This window comes from Nicrophorus vespilloides, unplaced genomic scaffold (genome assembly GCF_001412225.1).
Source record: "Nicrophorus vespilloides isolate i.1.1-1 unplaced genomic scaffold, Nicve_v1.0, whole genome shotgun sequence".
NCBI lineage: Eukaryota > Metazoa > Arthropoda > Insecta > Coleoptera > Silphidae > Nicrophorus > Nicrophorus vespilloides.
The window spans coordinates 174,627-193,390 of NW_017095789.1; the positions used below are offsets into that span (position 1 = coordinate 174,627).

The 18,764-nt window shown below is 35.7% G+C and overlaps 3 protein-coding genes across 12 annotated transcripts in view; 1 reads left to right on the forward strand and 2 right to left on the reverse strand.

Annotated features, from left to right (window-relative positions):
* Nucleotides 1–59: 59 nt before the first annotated feature.
* LOC108564344 (histone acetyltransferase KAT2A) lies at nucleotides 60–3,161 on the reverse strand. 2 transcript variants are annotated; one of them, XM_017923367.1, is made up of 10 exons: nucleotides 2,801–3,161; nucleotides 2,651–2,744; nucleotides 2,450–2,595; nucleotides 1,814–2,396; nucleotides 1,570–1,742; nucleotides 1,288–1,487; nucleotides 1,011–1,231; nucleotides 721–957; nucleotides 429–668; nucleotides 60–376 (listed from the first exon to the last, which is right to left on the reverse strand). In XM_017923367.1, the coding sequence occupies exons 1-10, from the start codon at nucleotides 2,999–3,001 to the stop codon at nucleotides 183–185; spliced, it is 2,289 nt and encodes a 762-aa protein (XP_017778856.1). In that variant the 5' UTR covers nucleotides 3,002–3,161; the 3' UTR covers nucleotides 60–182. The 2 variants fall into 2 exon arrangements, with proteins under 2 accessions (XP_017778856.1, XP_017778848.1); XM_017923359.1 differs by having other exon boundaries at nucleotides 1,570–1,754.
* Nucleotides 3,162–3,199: 38 nt separating this feature from the next.
* LOC108564127 (probable RNA polymerase II nuclear localization protein SLC7A6OS) lies at nucleotides 3,200–4,169 on the forward strand. Its single transcript, XM_017923066.1, has 3 exons — nucleotides 3,200–3,454; nucleotides 3,511–3,701; nucleotides 3,758–4,169. Exons 1-3 carry the CDS (start codon nucleotides 3,302–3,304, stop codon nucleotides 4,167–4,169), a joined length of 756 nt encoding a protein of 251 aa, XP_017778555.1. The 5' UTR covers nucleotides 3,200–3,301.
* Nucleotides 4,170–4,634: 465 nt separating this feature from the next.
* LOC108564288 (zinc finger protein ush) overlaps nucleotides 4,635–18,764 on the reverse strand; it is a 103,600-nt gene continuing 89,470 nt past the window's right edge. For all 9 annotated transcript variants that reach the window (XM_017923317.1, XM_017923287.1, XM_017923332.1 and 6 more), the window contains 2 exons: nucleotides 5,551–7,688; nucleotides 4,635–5,473 (listed from right to left, as the gene is read on the reverse strand). In XM_017923317.1, coding sequence (XP_017778806.1) covers nucleotides 4,883–5,473; nucleotides 5,551–7,688 — 2,729 coding nt within the window. In that variant the 3' untranslated portion in view covers nucleotides 4,635–4,882. The remainder of the gene's footprint in view (nucleotides 5,474–5,550; nucleotides 7,689–18,764) is intronic.

Sequence of the window (18,764 nt, forward strand, 5' to 3'; positions counted from 1 at the left end):
TTTCTTTAACTGTCAGCTTTAAGTGAAAGGTAAGGACATTTGTCAAGTAAAAATAAAGATCAAATCAAATGCGTTTATTAAAAGATCCATCAACTACCATATTTCACACAGACATAACATACACACAAAAATAAATAAAGTAAACATTAAAATACTGTTTCAAAAAGGTTCTGAAGTAAATTCTATTTATCCCAGAGACCCAGTTCTTTCATTTTAGTCTGGAAATAGTGGTTCAGATGCATAGCGCATTGATAATACTCTGTTTCAGGCGAATTGTAGATCTTGCAGTTGGTGAATATCCTCATCATATCAGCCACAAATAATCTCCTCGTAACATAATATTTCGCTTTCAGCCTTTCAGTCATTGTTTTTAAATCTATAAATTATCATTACTTATTGAATCATCTGCTATGAAAATCACTGCTTACCCATGGGATACTTTATGTGGTCGTAATAATCAGGAACTCGGTTTTTATCTACGGGTAGTTTAAATGGCCAAGAATCCTCGTGATTCTTAACTGCGTTGAGAACAATTTTTAACATATTCGTGAGTGTATCAATATCCTGCGATTCCTCCATTTGTTGACCACCTCTAGTCGCTCTAGCTGCTGGCCTCCAAGTTGTCTCAGATATTCCCGGTATAGATTCTATCGGTATACTTTTTACACCTAAAATAACCATATTTTTTTTTCAAATTTGAATGTTGTTGGAAATTACTACCTTCTTTAAAGAAAGTTAATCCTTGGTATACTTTGGAAATACCCTGTTGCTGCTTATACAGCAAATGTTTGACAATCTTTTTCTGTCTCATAACAATCGAAGTAAACTTCGTGTAGATAATTTTCGGATTCAGCTCGCAGTGCATCAACGTTGCGCCCTCGTAATCCTTAATATATCCATGGTATATCCCTCTAAACATTTTGATGTCTTTAGAGAAACCCTGCTTTTCGAAATACCCTAAAAAAATAAAAACATGCTTACCTATAACTAATATAGCAAACAAATTTTACCAATAGCTAAATCATCGGCAAAGGTTAAAAAATTTAAAATATTTTTCCTTATATGAAAATCCTTCAAATGATTCATCATATGCGTCCCATATCCCTTCACCTGTTCAGATGAAGTAACTGCACAAAATACAATCTCGGTGAAGCCTTGCGTTGGAAAAGTCCTGAAGCAAATCCCGCCTATTGGCTGATTGTTTTTAATTAAAGCCAATGTACGATGTTTTCTGAAAATTTATATTATAAATAAACTAATTGTGATATTAAATATTATTGAATTTACGGATCAAATAAGAATTGCGTAATGTATTCTTTTGGCATATTCGGAAGTTGATGAGAAACTACATTCTGCAATCCTATTAGCCAGAGCATCGTCTGTTTTGAGACTGGCTCAGTCAAACTATTTCCAATTACGTGAAATTCAATTATTTTATTTCTTTCTTCCAATTTCGCCGATTCATCTGGAGCTTCTTCAGCAAAAACCTGGAAATAAATATTAATGTAATTATATACAAAAAAAATGTAGATTAAAAGTTAATATATATCATATTTTTAATTATATTACATCTGGCCCTATCATGTAATTGGGATTATCAATTGTAAGGATTATTTCTGCTAAATTTTCTTCAGATAAATTATCAAAATCATCATCATTTGCTTTCCTTCGTTTACTTCTTGGTGTAGTATTATCCAAGATTCTTCCGTTATTAAAACCATCTTTATCGATAGCGCAAGTTTCTGAAATCCTTTCTGTAATTTCATATAGACTTTACTTTTTCTATACTATATAGTTTTTGAATAACACTTACTTTTTGATTTGTTATTCTCTATTAATGTTTGAATATGAATAGATGGTGGTGGTTTAAATTCTGGATCCCAAATAGGTGAGTTATTACTATATATTTCATTATCAAGTACATTTAAAAATGATGGAAAATGATTTAAAATCATCACTCTCCTTTCAACTGGCATTCTCTCCCTAAACTGATGGAATTGATCCATAATCTGTTTGCGCACGTATTTAAATACAGCGCGTAGCAATATCTTTCCAAAAACCATGGTTGTATCATAATATTGCAATGAATCACAGAATGCTGGTATATGGCAAAAAACGAACCATCGAGTATAAGCTTTCTTATATGTCACAGCCTCTTCTTGACTAACTATTTGCTTTTGGTTACTTGGTGCTGGAAAATCCCAAGTATTGAAGCAATGTAAAAATATTTTAGCAAGTTCATGCATTGTATTCCATTCCTGCTGAGATAGATGAGAGAACTTGTACAAGACAAAATTGGTAACAGCATTGTGAATTGAAGGCTTTTCAAATGGAGGTTCACCTAATGTTGCTTGTATGACTGGAGTTTCCATTGTCAAAATTGATTTAACTAAAAGCTGAAAATAATAAATTATAATAGACGTTATCATTTGTAATGCATCAATATTACAGTAAATAAATAAGTATAAATATTTTTTATTTCATCATTGTCCTCTCTCTTCTTTGCAGTATACATGTTTTCCACATCAACTACCATTCTTAATAATTTATTTATATCTTCTTCACTTTTTGATCTTAAATGTGAGACATGGGATTCTGAAAAGTACTACAATTTATAGGATTCTTTATAAATTGTATTAATAAAATATACCTAATATGTGTTCACATCGGCATACATCTGTAAATAATGGTGAAGCTGTGGTAACTTCTGGTCTTTTCCAACCAGCACAACTGCATGCTTGTTCCTATATGATTATAAATATTATTTTAAGCAAACTCAATTGATTATTATACTATGTACCTGGCACTTTGAATATGTTGCAAGCTTTAACAGTTTCTTGTTGTGAGGAAACGATAAAACCATCTGTTTTCTCTGTCTTATTACTTGCAAATTAGCTTGTCTACTTGCTTGTTGATCAGGTTTGGGGGCTGCAGGAGGTGCTTCAGTAGACTGCATTGTTGTGGTGATTGATACCTGAGATGACTTCTCTAACCCTGACATGTCAATACTATTTTATTACTTAACTTTAATATATTTGCAATTCTCTAAATCACATTCCATAGTGATTTTTAACTTTTGCATTATCTTTACTTAAATTCTACATATTATCACTTTAGTTTATTTACATTTAATTTTGACACTACATAAACAAATATATCATTGCAACCAACATTATAATGAAAAAAAAGTGATGTTTGGTATTGTATTAAAGATAGGTTAGGAAAAGCACGAAAAGCTTTCATTCACTGAAGATTAATTCAAGAGTAACCATCGCGGAGAAGACGTGTTTAAAGAATAAAAATGTCTGCAGTTATTAGAGTTAAAAGGAGATTTGATGAAGATCCATTGGATGCTTTAGTTCTTAATTGTAAAAGAAGAAAAACTAATAAGGAATGTAGTTCCGCCACTGATTTATCTGCAATATTAAAATTTGCAGGAACGACTGAAAGACAGGTAATTTATTTGTGGGTAATCCACAGTTAGATATATTATATTCTTTCTTATTTCAGGAAGATGATGTGCTCCAACATATTAAATGTCAGACAAAATCTAAAATCGAGGAGAACTTTAAAGGAAATAGTTCAAGTATAAAAGATAAATTGAGGGATGAAATTCTATTTTCCTCTAAAACTAATCGATACAAAATAGTCAACTTACGCAGATCAAATACAGCTGAAGACAATGCAGCTNATTTGATTGGGTAACACTATCAATATTTTTTGCATGAAACTTTGCATTTTAATTATTTTATTTTAGGGTATATCCTCTGAGCGATGAACTTGTTTATGGAACTTATAGGGATAATGGATTGATGGATTCAGATAATGAGAGTGAGGATTCTAATGATGAAAATAACTGGAGAAATGATTATCCAGATGAAGAAGATGCAGAGAGCATAACACAAGATGACATGCTGGCAGCAATGAATACAGTAGGATTGGAAGATAAAGAGAACGATTTATCCAGTTCAGATGGAGAGGAAGGTTTTATTTATAGTATTGATAGTGAATCTGCTGGATTTGAAGAAGACATTGATCAATCAGATGTCCATAGATATGGTGAGAGATATGCTAGATTTAAAGCTCGCCATAAGGACTTAACCTCTGACAATTCTGTTGAATATGATTATGATGATGAAGATGATGAATATAAAGAGTGTTATGATTAATTATCTAATAAAATATATTTGTTTAATTTGAATTTATTATCTTTTCTTTTCTTAGTTAAAAATATCTGGCAGTTGATAATTTGCAATTTAATATTAATGGAATGGGTTTTGAAATTAAATGTAAATACAATATACAAATAAATAATTTATTGTCTCCATAAAGGGTAATCACTGTATACCTTGGATTGGTGTTTTAAACACCACAGCTATAACATTAAATCTTAAAATTGTACATTAATATTCATGGAACTGCAGAAAGGATATCTAAAATAAACCGAAGAAGCTTTACAAGATTCGAGTATAAGATATAGATGCAAATTAAATATAATAATGCTTTGGCATATATAAGAATGTTTTTTTTATAAGACAAAAAAAATAATAGTACTGAACTTAATTACATATATTCAAATTATACAAGTAAATAAATCTTTGATTTATACACAATATATCTTATCATATGAAAATTATACAATAATATTAATAAAATATTGCAAATTGAGGACTCAAAAGCACTCAACGTATCCCAGTCGCACTTATCTACATTTCTTTTTTAAACTACATAACAGAATATACGCGTATACATTAGGACTGGCCCATATTAACACTGAATATTTTGTCTTTGAATCACTTATGATTATAATATAACAGAAAGTATTTCTATACAATGTTCAGACCTTCAACAAATGAGATTATTTTACTTTCATTTTACATTTTTATAGCACTGAAGCTTCTGCTGGTCTAGCAGGGGCGTTGTTATTATTTGTGGATGTTGTCGTCACTTCCCCTACATGACTAGAGCAGTAAAACTTCTTGTGAGCAATAAAACTTTTGTAATAGTTAAATGATATATCGCAGGATTTGCAATATTTCGGTCCAATTTTTGAAGCTTCCTGCAGAATTTCTGCATCGCTGTACGCAATAGTTTTCATCTGGTCATCTATCAATTCCTGCTTGATAGGTTCCTCTACTGGCGCAATGATAACTTCGGGCTCAATTGCTTCCTTCTTAACAACAATTTCTTCCTCTTCAACAGAATTTGGGCTTCGAGCCGGTTTTTCTTCTATGCCATTTGTTGGCGAATCATTCGCGTTGTGAACTAATTTGGTGTGTCGAATTACGTTTGCTTTATACACTGAACTATATGTGCACAGCGCGCAATGGTGCAAAGGTTCAACACGTCCTTCAGAACTTGGAGATATCGCCCGATCGTCGATAACACCGGGGACACTCGTCGATTGAGCGACGTTAACCTCGACTACATTGGTACCATCATCTTCCAAGATATAGGAGATATACTTCTCTTCCTAAAAAAATTAAACTAGTTAGTTAATGAAATTAATTCGATTTATTTAGTTTTGTAAAATTTGTTTATATATATTACCTGTAGATCTGGCGACCTCTTATCGAAATGGACTCTTATGTGGGTTCGCATTCCCCTCAATGTATTTCCTTTGTATCTGCAGATGGTGCACCTAAATGCCTTGACACCCGCATGGGATTCCATATGTCTCTGAGCAGCGCTCGCTGTTGCGCTTACGACATCGCAGCATGGACATTTCCACCCTGAGATGGGTATATTCTGAACACACTGGTGACCAGGGTCCGCAATAACTCTGCATTTTCCACATCGTCTTACTTCTAAATCATTACGCTTCAAACAGTAATATGCCTGATGAGCATTCAAATTATCAATTGATGTAAACTTAATTCCGCAAGCCATGCATATTAACTGTTGGTATTGTGCAGCTGCTGGGCTTGTAGTTCCTACGCTACCAGGACTAGCTGGAGGACTGCCAGACGTTTTTGAACCATCATCATCTTGCAGCCTTGCTGAACAGTAGTGCTTTTTGTGTATTATATAATTCTCGTGCTTGCAAAATACAATGTTACATTCTTTGCATTTAGATACACCTTGTTTCACCAGTACTTGTGGCGTAGTTTGTATTGGTGGTATATCAGCAGCTAAGCGCATTTGAAATTCTGGCGGTAAGAGCGATAGAGTACCAGCACGTAATAGAAAAGGATGTAATGGTGCAGAAATTCCATAAGGTGAAGCGTTGTTAGTTTCTGGACTCGGCTGTAATCTATCGTCTTTTGGTGTTATTCTTGCTAACCTCGGACTGTTGCTGCGAGATGATGATTCCAATTGATCCAATTTTCTCTTTGGTGAAGGCGAAGTACCTGTTTGAGAGACTGGCGTGGTCGGTGGAGAACCTAGAGATGGTACGCATTCAATTTTCTCCGGCGTTGGAGTCCTTTTAACGTTTTCTTTCTCTTGTTCATCTATTACGAGATCTTGTGGTGAGGGTGTTTTGCGCACGGTAAGATCTAATGGTGCAGACGAATCCTTGATTGACAATTCTTTTGATTTATTCGCAGATTTTAACACTTCCGTTGCCGGCGTAGAGGCTGCCTGCAGAGCCTGTGTCATGGGTTGGAGGGTTCCGTTGGGGAAAAGGAAGCATGGGGTGTTAGGGGTAGGCATTCCAGATATGTTTGGTAAATTTCCTGGCAAAAGACTTGCACTTCTTATGAGAGAGTAAGGAACAATAATTATAGGATCAGTGGGTAGTGCGAAGAACGGTTGCTGTGTAGGGATTGATGGTGGCGTCGGGCTCTGAGGTGATCTACATGTGTCTACCGGAGATGTGGGCGTTGAACCCGATGTGCAACTCGAAGCAGCTTTGGAACTGGAGGATGGCGCAGCTCCTGTCGTCGCTTGTTTAACCATGTGCCTTGAACTGCAGTAATGTGATTTGTGAGCACGATAAGTTTTTAAAGAACTAAATCGTATATCGCATTCCGCACAGTAGCGGTCTTGTGTGTCTGGGTTAATTTCACCATTTGGAACGACGGCTACACTTGGACTAGGCGAGACAGTGTGCATCCTCATATGTCGATTCAAACTGACTTTCTTGTCTGCACTATAAGAGCAATGCGAACAAGTATATTGTTTTCCAGTCCGGGGAGCTTTAGATGCATTCTCCGATTGATCTTGATCGGATTGGTTGCTGTTCGGTTCCCCGTTTGTTGACTTGTTATCATCGCCTTCGGCGCTCTTATTTCGATGGGAGCAATAGTACGTTTGATGAGCTTCGAGCGTACTCAAAGACGAAAAGCGAATGCCACATGGCTGACAGAAGAATATTGGAATACTCTGTTGCCTTGATACATCTTGAACGTCAGCCACCCCCCGATTTTCGGCGAGCGCGAGCGCTTTTTGTGGCAGTAAAAAGCCTCTGAGCGATGCAAGATATTCAGCTGATAATATGGAATTTTCGTGTTCTTGTTTGAGAGCAACGGCTTGCGACTGTAGGGCTGGGTCTGTAGCTAAATTAGTCTTCAAACGGATCCTTGGAGTGCTGACATCTTCGGACACCTTTGGAGCTGGTTCTTCCTGTTGATCGGCTGGCGATGAAGGAAGCTGCGGCTTCTTGTCTACAGGAGTCTCGGGCTCCGTTGCGGACGCAGATTCAGTCTCCATTGCGCTCGCGTCGCTTCCCCATTCCTCGTCTTCGCCTGCAAAAGAATAAAATGCAAATGTTAATGCAAGTGTTGGTGTACTTGGAAACATGAGAAACGATAGAATCTGGAGCGTTGTGTTCGATAGTAAAAGCAGATAAGTAATAAAATATTGCGAGTGGTGTGCGAGAGTTATAGCGAGGTCGATAGATGAGGAACAGGTTAGTACAAATGCATCGGTTGATAAGAGCGAGCAGTACACGGGTCGGTCATGTTGAACGGGTCCGCTCTAATGAAGCAGTCCGTCAGCAGCCTACGCGAGACACTCCAACACGCCGTCCTCTTCGGCTCACCTCCATACATCACATCACCACTGCGATACGCAACCTATCACACTATCAATACCTTCATTATTAACTATCTTCGACTACCTTGTGCATAATTTTAACATCCACCCCACCACAAACATTTAATACAAATACTTGATGAAACCAAATTAATTTCAAATTTCTTGATAATTCAAAAATATTCCCATTCAAAAGTATGGTAGGCTGACACTACCTATATGTATATTATGCGCAAAAGTTTACGAAGATATTCTTCCTGATATATTTATGTCTTTAGCATTTAGTTTAGATGTTATTTCAAAGCCAACAATTTAAGCAGAATCTAGTTTTGATCAAGATATAATAAAATGTCTGCGAACTGTAAACAAGGAGAGAAGGTAAAAATTCAATAAACAAAGCTTCACGATTGGAGCAGAGTAAAAATCTACGCCGATCGCTATAGAGAGATTAAAGTATATTAGGAATTTAATAAGACGGGGATGAGAATTCTCTCGCGACTGATAGGAATCTTTAATTAGAGTTCGGAATGTCTGTGCGACGATACCGATCGGTTGTGTATTGGCTTAGGGCTGCTGCGTGTGTGCGTTGTCAGATAGAATCTGCCCGGTTATTAATTACTGCTGCCTCCGGGCCGACCAACCGACCGGCTGTGCTCGGCCCTCGATATTATTCCTCCGTCATATGTAACATGCACACATTACTTAACCATTGTCAATCAGCGTGCTAATGGACTCCCGTCATCTCTCCCGATGCTAGGTAGGTAGATAGGTAGTTACCCATCGGAATTCTGCACAACCCGTCGGGACATCATCCCAAGCACCAACAATCCACATCAATAATTGAAAATTACATCTTATTCATGACCGCTCTACGTTCTGGACCAGTCCAAACCGGACCGGACTGAAGAATATGACGATGATCTGACCGGAGGATTCTGTCTTTTGATTGACAACGCCAATGCTACTGAATATTATTACCAAAGACGAATATATCTGATTCAGTATGCAACGATTGGTCGGCGCACATTCCATTTAGAAAGACGTTTCCTTTACGATTAAAACGCATTCTAATTCATCAGCGGATACGATAAACGATCTAAAGCTTCTCGACTTCGTGTTATGTTAAACAAGTGGAGAAGAACAGCGGAGTCGCGCTACGATCCACTCACGGATTATTTTATTCTCCTCTCGATTCCTATTCTTCTACACCCACATAAATAAATTTAAAGAAAACAACAACCTTTATCTGCGATCCCGACGCACAAACCACAAAAAATCAAACAAAAATTAAATTCTTATTGAAGGAAGATCAAAATCAACTATTACTTATTTCTATATAAAAGGTTTGGATATTATAATCTGGGTGAAAATATTATTTTTTTAAATTAATTAAGAAAGATAAATTTGAAATATCATTATTTATGAAAACATGAAGCAATAATATGAACAAAACATGTATAAATGAATTGTAATACCATTGAATTGAATTAATACAAGAATGAGTATCATTCTTCAATTTCTAACACTTAGATTTTTAAATTATATTAAATTTGATTGTTATAAAAGAAGTACAAAAATAGTGAACGTGGCATGATTAAATTTGAAGAAGTACAAAAATAGTGAACGTGGCATGATTAAATTTGAAGTTTGCGTTTGTTTTGTTCGGACGCTCACTTATGCGATCGCAATGAGAGTCGAGGTAGATAAACTAAAATAGCGGATTGTTTATGGCACTTGCAGAGGTATCGGAATTCCAATCATAAATGTTCCTCGACGGTGGCAATAACATTAGAAGAGAAAGATTGACAATCGGAATCGTTCTTCGAATGCCTGAAACAGTTAACAAGTGCGACTCTTCTTGAAACCATTACGTCGCCGCGATGTTAATCATTTGAAAGGTGATCGTGTAGTTATCAATCGTTGAAGTCTCCCAACGGTAACGACTTCAACAGTACCAACACCAAGAGGATGCTGCATTTTTATTTCTACTCTTGCTTTTGTTTCGATCTCAATATAATGATGTCGTGGGTGATGAAGAACATGCGTTATATGCATTTTTTTTTTGTTACTTTCCATCGTAATTTTATCAGCTGGCGAACATTAAATCTCCTACTTTGAGGGTTTGGGTTCCACGCAAGTGATATGCAAATCCTACGAATCGTGACGCACGACATAACTACCATTATATAAGTATGGTATATGCACTTGTGCGGCACAAATAAGTCAATAATATATTCCTGCCGATGGTCGTATTCCCTATGCACATTATTATTTTTTCATATTATTTGATCATACTTAAAAGCATTTTTAATCAATTTACAGGTTTATAGTTTAACGAAAATGCGTCTTGTATAAAGGGGAACGCACAGAACGTCAATTTGTTTGGTATTCAATTACGGTGATAGGTAAAAAAAAGGGCTGGCTGCTGTTTCTGCAGCACAGCATCCGAGCTGATCCGAGATTAGCGCAACGGCCATAGCTATTTGTAAATAGCGTCTGAACTTCGATCGCAACGCAGATTGCGTAATCTGTTCGCTTCAGGTTACATTAAAAAATCACTGCCGACGTATATATATGGCGAAGGCTGCTATTGTATGCTAAACGCCCAATACAATTAGGAGCAATGTCTCTTTGTATTTCGCGCGCCATCAAATATACACCCAGCCATTCCTTCAGGTGTTAACGCACTTTTATCAAGGCAAATATAGAGAATGCAACGTCGAGATAATCAAATACATTGGAATCTTATTAGAATTGAACGGACCAGGTGCTTCACATGTTACATACCAAATACCATACATATCTCGTCACGTCAAGCATACAAATTTGCAAAATTATATTTCTTCAATAGATTTTTAAAATCGTACATCCAAAAACCATCTTTAAAAGGAAAATATAGAATAGCAAAATACTGGAATTATAATTGCGTTTAAAACTAATTCAGGTAAAAAACCAAAGAAATACGTGAGATTGCGCTTCAACGACATATGGAATATACTCGAAATTATTTAATTTAATTATCGTTTTAGTGGTGGAGTGTACTAATTGAATTCCAGAATTTTCTGTAAGTGATTTTCATACTTGGATGCCGCAAAGCAATCGCTATCTGCCGCTGCCTGAGTAAAAAATGAAATAAAATAAAAATAGAAAAGACACGTAAATAAATAAATTGAAGAGAGAGAGAGAAAAGAAAAAAAACGAGCATCAACAGTAAAAGTTAAAATTAATTGATTAAAAGAAGATTTCTACGGTATTTATAGTGACCTTTATCAAAATCTAGCTTACGTTCGAGTTCCGTGCTTTTATTTATCGAGGAATATAACTATGTCGGGCACTTTAAGATCTTCGGCGCCAATAATCATTGAACACACACTGCCTGCCTCGGCGTATTTGTGTTGTGGAAGAGTTAAGAACACTCGATGGTTATCGTTTTCCTTTATTTTAAGTGGATATGAGCATGTGCGTGCGGTTAATATTAATGCCAGAAAATATGCGAGAGGATTTTAGAAGAAATCTAAAAGCACTCCACTTGATTAGATGCAGGCGGAATAAATGGAACGTCGATCTGTTTTTATCAATCATTAAGAAAGAGAAGAAAAAAAAACTAATATTAATTAACGATATTTGTACGTTATCCGTAACCTATTCTACCTGCGGTTATTGGAATCAACGTCCTTGGACGTGTAATGTTCATTTTAGTGTTATTACGTCGGCTGAATTCTACATAAATAATGTTCGATCGTAAAAAGAAAGAAAGGAAGGAAAGAAAAGCAGGAGTGTTAAGAGGATCGGAGAGGATGAGGCGACGCCACCATTATCAGTTTCAATAATTGATTGAGATAGGAGGGAGATGTGTATTAAGAGGTTTCTGGTGTTGGGAGAGAAATGAAAAACGATTCCCATTAGCCGAGATATGAGATATGAACTATGAATGCATTTTCTGTGAGGATTAATCCGAGAGACACACCAGAAAAAAAAGAGAGAATGCGATTTAGAGTGAGTGTGAGAGAGAGAGAGGGATGTTAAATGTATATAACGAAATGGTCGCGTTATCGTTATTGGAGCGGTAGCTGCTATCCCGGTTATTATTAAGAAGGGATGTCGGTTCATGGAAGCACAGGTGATTAGTAACTTCCACCATTCACACAGAGGGAGACAGGCTAATGATTGAGGTACAATCGAGATATGTGCGCAAAGGAATAAAGTGTATGCCGGCGCGCGGGGGCCCTTATCTGCTGCTGCAGCGACGCCTCGGCCTTTTAATCATCCCTTAACACATTTCTCACCTTATCTCTTGCTAAAAACCTTTTGGAAAAAGTCGCGCCCGGGTTAGGTCGATATCGCGTCCAATGTCTGCGGATGACAGAGGTGTGCCCACTGATTTTAATGCGGATAGAATTCGCAGATCAATTTTAGATTCGAAACGATTTATAACTTCCTCTCTTATACACTCAGAGAGACAGAGACGCACGTGCATAAGAGGAGAAACCTCCGAAACGATGGAATCTATAGATCACATTACCATAAGACATTGATTTATAATTATCCGCACGGCCATCGCTCATAATTATATTGCGCTTTTACTATCCACCCTACAGCTCAGAATTGAGGATGCCATCTTTCCAAGATCTACTTCCATTATTTCCACTCTTTTCTGGTTTTCTATCTCCGCGTCCTCCGACCCTTATCAACCCATGCCATTTATTACCCATTAACATGGAGCATCGTACAAATTGAGGCGTCCCATATTTAAATTTTTATCGCGGCACCGGTTCTAATTATCAAAACGAGACGACGACGGAACGGGATGGACAAAGGTGGAGAGAAGAGGAGGACGTGCAGACGGACGATGGGGTATACACGCCATTTGTGCTCGTTTACGCGTTATTTTTAAAATGGATTCCTAGACTCGCATTAGTCTGGCCCAGATAAACTGATATTTGTCGATGATAAGGACAGACGTTCCATTCCAGATTACCTTTCTTATTGCCCCATGCCTGACTTAACAACAGATCAACACTCGATACACCTATGTAAAACGTTCCTTCTTGCCTTCTCTGCTTTAATTATCTCGCATCTTACTATTTTTGTTCCTTACCTTCGTTCGTTTGCAAAACATTTTACAACTAAAAAATAACAAAAACCCACTTACATAACAAATGAAACTCTGAATAATTTGAATTTATATACATCTATTTTCAAACACCGCATGCATTTTGCACCATGCATGCACTTCTTGGGTCAATAGCCTCAATTATCACATTCCAATATTTTTTCACTTACATGTACATCTGTACATTATACAATAGAATATTTGTGTTATACTAATTTTATGAATTGATTTTGCAATGATTAGTTAAAAATGTTAGATATATGTTAGTTTAAAATACCTCGTAAATATCGAATCATTTCCATGATAAAATTATACAGCGCTAAGGATTTTTATATTTTCGATGCATCAATAAATTGCACAGATAAATTTGAAACGATTTGAATGATGCATTCGTTGTTAATGAAAGAGGTAAATTAATGTTTGATCTGCATTGATGGCTTGCAGTAACTTCCGGAAAACAGTTTGTAACCAAATGTGGCCATTAAAATGCGAATGCGTTTACTTATAAATAAGATTTTGCCATAGATTATTCCTACCCAGATAATAATTAGATACATTTAAGGAGCAAATAATCGTAAAGTTGCTCGCGATATGATCGACTTTCATAAATTTCATCAGATTTTATCCGATGCGGGGAAGAAAAAAAAAACAAGTAAAAATAAAATACGGAAGAAAGAAAGAGCAGGAGGTACAATGTATAGTCTCATTCCGAAAAGTTTATTAAAGAATAAAGGGATGAGAATTGTTTCTTTGGATGTTGAGCTTTAAATTTTGTAAGCTATTAGAGCAAATAATAATGGTAGGTATATGCATTTTTGTGTTTTTTTTTTCGTTTTTGGTGGTAAATATGAAAATTCCGTTGGTAATCAAACAATCAAAAAGCATTTATCAATTTTACGAGCGGCGGCGGCGGTATCAGATCATAAAATCAGAATAATTTGAATGTGATTTAGTGAAGCTGAGATAACGCGCCGCGCTCATACACTCACATGGCGTACATACAAAACGGCGAATCTATGCGATCTAAACATAGTGGTAGAAAAACGAAATGCGAAAGGACGAGAAGAAGTCCCAGAGATACGACGACCACAAAGGGAGATAGATAGATATGGACGTGCATTCGTATGGAAAGTGGATAAAAATGAGGCTGAATATATATACCAGTAGCTACGAGCTGAGCGTTAATAGGCGGCTACTGGATGCCCGCCCATGCCTCCAGGACATTAGTACTACATGCTGGTCCTCTTAAGTTATTAGCTACAATCGATTAAGATACTCAACCGTACATTAAGCCATGTGTATGAATAATTAAAATGGGTATATCGATGACTTGTTTCGATATTACCAATTCATAGCAAGTCACTCGCAGGTAGGATACAGCTTTAGTTCCTTCTGACTATGTATTTATTATACGTATATACACATACAGAGGTATATATAGAAGAGAAAAGTGTATAGTAGGAGCTTCGATTAAACGCGCGATAAATATCGAAACGGTGATAAATAATTCATAAAATGATATGTGGAGTGGACGTCAAAATAAGACGGATAGTGCGGTTGTATCCGTTCGATCGATCGTTATTTTCGGGTGAAGAAGAACATAGATTTATGAAGTTGTCTCGTTGAGATTTTTTCGTGTTGTTCACAGTGCAATGGTCGAGTTAACGAGTGGAGTACCGATTGCAGATTGATAAGCTGGAAGGCAGGTGTGGACAGCCTTGTTAGCTCCACTCCGAGATGGGCAATCACATGACACACCGGCTGACACTCGGAGAATAATTATAATTATGTTAATTGGCCTAGGAGACTTCACTAGAAATCTGATAACGCGCTCACTCGTCGCATACAACGTTATATACGTACTGAAACTAACTGCATCCTTCAATCCACCGTACCATACAGGAGACAATTGAATCCCAAACACCTTCTACGTTGCTGCTCTACACTGCATGTTTAATAAAAACTTCATCAACTAATGTTTATTTATTACATATCTATTTATTATATTTAAGATGTTATTATACAAATTAAAGATACATAATATAAATAGAAATTATGTATTTATTGCAATATGTATTTAATATGTATGTTTATTATATAACTAAAAAAGTATGATATTTGAATTGCATTCTCTTAAAACAATTACATTATTATTAATCTAACATTATTGTCTATATAAATTGCCGTAATAAATGATTTTGTTCAACTTATTTGTTCTGATCTTGCTACAAGTGCATGCCTCTGTTATCAGTAGGAAATATTGATATAATCGTGTCATTAATGCAAACAAAGGTTGAAATTATATTTAATAATTTTATTTTAAAATATCATAATTTAAAGAAAAACAAGGTTTTATCGACGATTTACTTTCCGAACAATAGTTGCTATGTCTAATGACGGATTTCTGTGATGTGAAGTTATTGGTGATCATAATTTTCTTGAAGGAGAAAGTGCATATATGTGGAAAGTATGGATGGTTTGATGGAAGATGGGTGGCATGGAGCTACGTGCAATGCGAATTTTTATGATCGATGTCGGGGGGCATTTCGTGCCTGCCAAAAGGAAGCGGCGACTAAACGGTTTCGTAATCGGCGGGGGAGGGGTGGGCAAAGTTGCACGGCTAATTAGCGGTCTGGTTCCGTGTATGTGCGGTTCCATGGAATGATGAAGAGTGAAGGAGAAAGAGAGAAAAAGAGGAACGATGTTGGAGGAAGAGGCCGTGCATAAATCGGTGCGCATCAATTAAGTTTTATTACATACTATAAATAAAATAAAATATAATGATGGGAACAGGGAATAACCAAAATTGAGATAATGTAACGTGGTAGGTCACGATCTGGATTCGAACAGAGAGAGTGCAGCCATGTGCAGTTTTTGATTAGCCAGATATGCACATGTATACCGTTCGTATCTGGGATTTTTCACACGAACTGCTCTTTTTATTGTTATTATCACCGACATCGCCTCTATTAATGAAATTTGCATTATAATATTTCACCGAAATGGCAATACACACATGAACCACAAACGCAGTTTGTTCATACATACATAGACACACACAACACGCAACTCTATGAACATTTCCATCGAAATCATTATTTTTTTTTTGTATTTCCAAATTCAATGTTGTTTTCTGAGAGAAGTAAAAAGGCTCGTCATTAGGTGCAGTCATTAATTATAAGGAGATTTATAACGAGTTACGTTATCGGACAAACAAAACAGAACCACACACATTTCGAGAGGGCTTTTTTTTAAAGCTGTATAATATTTGTCGATAAGCAGAGGCTGCGATTAAAATCGCTATACGTTTCTGTTGGGGTTGGGACTTTGGTCGAGATCGTACACTCCCTCGCCGATAACCACAGGACCGGAATGAAAATTTTCAAATCCATTCGATTAAATGCAATACAAAAACTATTCATCTTGATATAATCTTTGAAAATAACATTAAACTTTAGAAATTTGTAATTTACATCAAGTTACATTAATACGTGACAAAAATAATAAACTTAGATATTTCATATATTTTAAACTTAAATAAATCTCATTTTCCTTAAATGTAACACCTGAATTTATGAATCTCTTATTTTTAAATTGATTATATTAATGGATTTTTTCCTAATTTGACCATTGACCGAAAAACCTAAAACGGTAAGTATATAGTATACGCAGCATATAGACTCACTCAATATTAAGAAGAAAAATATAACAGTTTTCAAAGGATATTCAGATTCTTTTCATGCTTTCTCATACATTTTTAATACGTTTCATGAGCCCCACTAACCTTGGACTCGATATTTCAGGACTAAAAATAGATACAATTTGCGGAGGGATAAACTAAAAACCACTATTTTTTTTCATAATTATTTACCAATTGTACTTTAAATTATCAAATGCATGTATAATTCTATATAAACAAAAAGTAAAAAGACGTTCAATTTTTCACGACGCGTATTTTCAACCGAAGACTATTCTTTATGTTAATTCCGATATGGATCGTGATCTCCCGGCTTGACAAAACGAACCGGAGAAAGGAAGAGGACAGTAATAAAAAATATAGTCTTAAGGATTTATCTGATTACTGAGAAGTCGATGCATTCCTATTTGAATTTATAACTCATGAAGCATATATTGATTAGGAATAACAAACAGTATCCTAAATTTTATATGACTCATAGAAATTTATTAGGAATAATAAAGTTGGATGTAATTAAAATCAGTAAATTTTACTAAAGTTATGAATTTCATGAAAGTAAAATAATTTAGTATGTATTTATGAAAGAACAAGAACCAAAATATAGTAAAAAGTAATTAATATAATTTCAAGAAAATTAATTTTCATATAAAATCAAAGGAACATAAATATTATGATTTGGTGAAACAAGTAATAAAAAAGGCCTTTGGTTTAAATAAATGAATGGAATAACTGCAGTAATTTTAATTATGCATTTCGATTAAATCAATTATGTAATTAATAATGCAGATGCGAACGATGTTTGTGTCATTAAATCGGAATTTGTAAGATGCGCTCTGGGCGTTGGGTTTTTTCGTTGCAATAATCTTAAGAGATTGAACATCGAGAAAAATAGATAGAAATCTTTGGATTTATTGCTCCCAATGGAAGTGAAATAGCTTTTAAGATGTAAATTTCGATTTTGATAAATCGAATCACCAGATGATTGAAATCGCCACGCATTAATGGACGCATGTTATAACTGTTGAATTATGCAAATGGCATTAGTTATTGATTATTAATAGTAGAAGAAGAAAAAAGGAATAAACATATTAAATCAATTAATCGCAAGTTTCTGGTTAATGCAAATTTGAAGGACGACAGTTCGATCATAAATGGAGTTACGAAGTTGAGCTCGAAACGGCTCTAAGCGAAACACCCACATCAGCTGATAATAAACTGGATTTTTTGTTTCGAACTGGAATGTTTAAGTGCACCGAAGATGATGATTTATAGTTGTTTATATTCCCTGAAGCGTATGCATTTATGTAATGATTTCGATGTATTGATTAGCCGCACTTATGTGCTGTAATGATAAGTTTAGCAGATCTGATAAAGAGTCTGTGTTTGGTTGTTGGAGCAGCAACGGAGCACTTTAAATACAAGCAATGAGCGGAAAACCGAGAAGGAAAAGAGCAGTGGAGGAGAAATATACAAAAAAAGAAAATAATGGTTTCAATGCCAATGCATCATTATATACTTGTGTGTATATATATACAAACTTATATGAGTGTGATTCGTCGTCTAGACTGGAACTCTGGTTTTATCACGGGCTGCGATTGTGCATCGATAAAGTTAATTTTATTTTAAAAGGTGGAAAATGAAGAAATCAATTATCGGAGCCTCCTCCTCCTCTTTGATTGGCAGTCACCTCCTAAGCGGTCCCGAATCACGATAAACTCGCAACCGTAATGAGCATCGTCTGGGAGCTGTCAATTCACCTATCACTTTAGATACCTCACCGGTGCCAACTAACTCTTCACTACTTTAATTAGGCAACAACATTGGTCTCTTACCTCGCACAGCAACTAGAGATTTTGATTAACCGAAACTACTAAAAGTCTTACGGTCTTATGTTTTTTTTTTGCTCACTTCTTCATCTCCTTCATCCTCTTCCTTCAAAGATTTGTAGTTATTATTTTCTATTTCAGTTATGTAAAC

Bases quoted from the DNA above. Each gene is read 5' to 3' on its own strand.
- LOC108564344 (XM_017923359.1), bottom strand. From the start codon at position 3,001: ATGTCAGGGTTAGAGAAGTCATCTCAGGTATCAATCACCACAACAATG. The intron at 1,755-1,813 runs GTAAGTGTTATT...ATGAAATTACAG, and splicing joins AGAGAATAACAAATCAAAAA to AAAGGATTTCAGAAACTTGC. The intron at 669-720 runs GTAGTAATTTCC...TGGTTATTTTAG, and splicing joins ATTAACTTTCTTTAAAGAAG to GTGTAAAAAGTATACCGATA.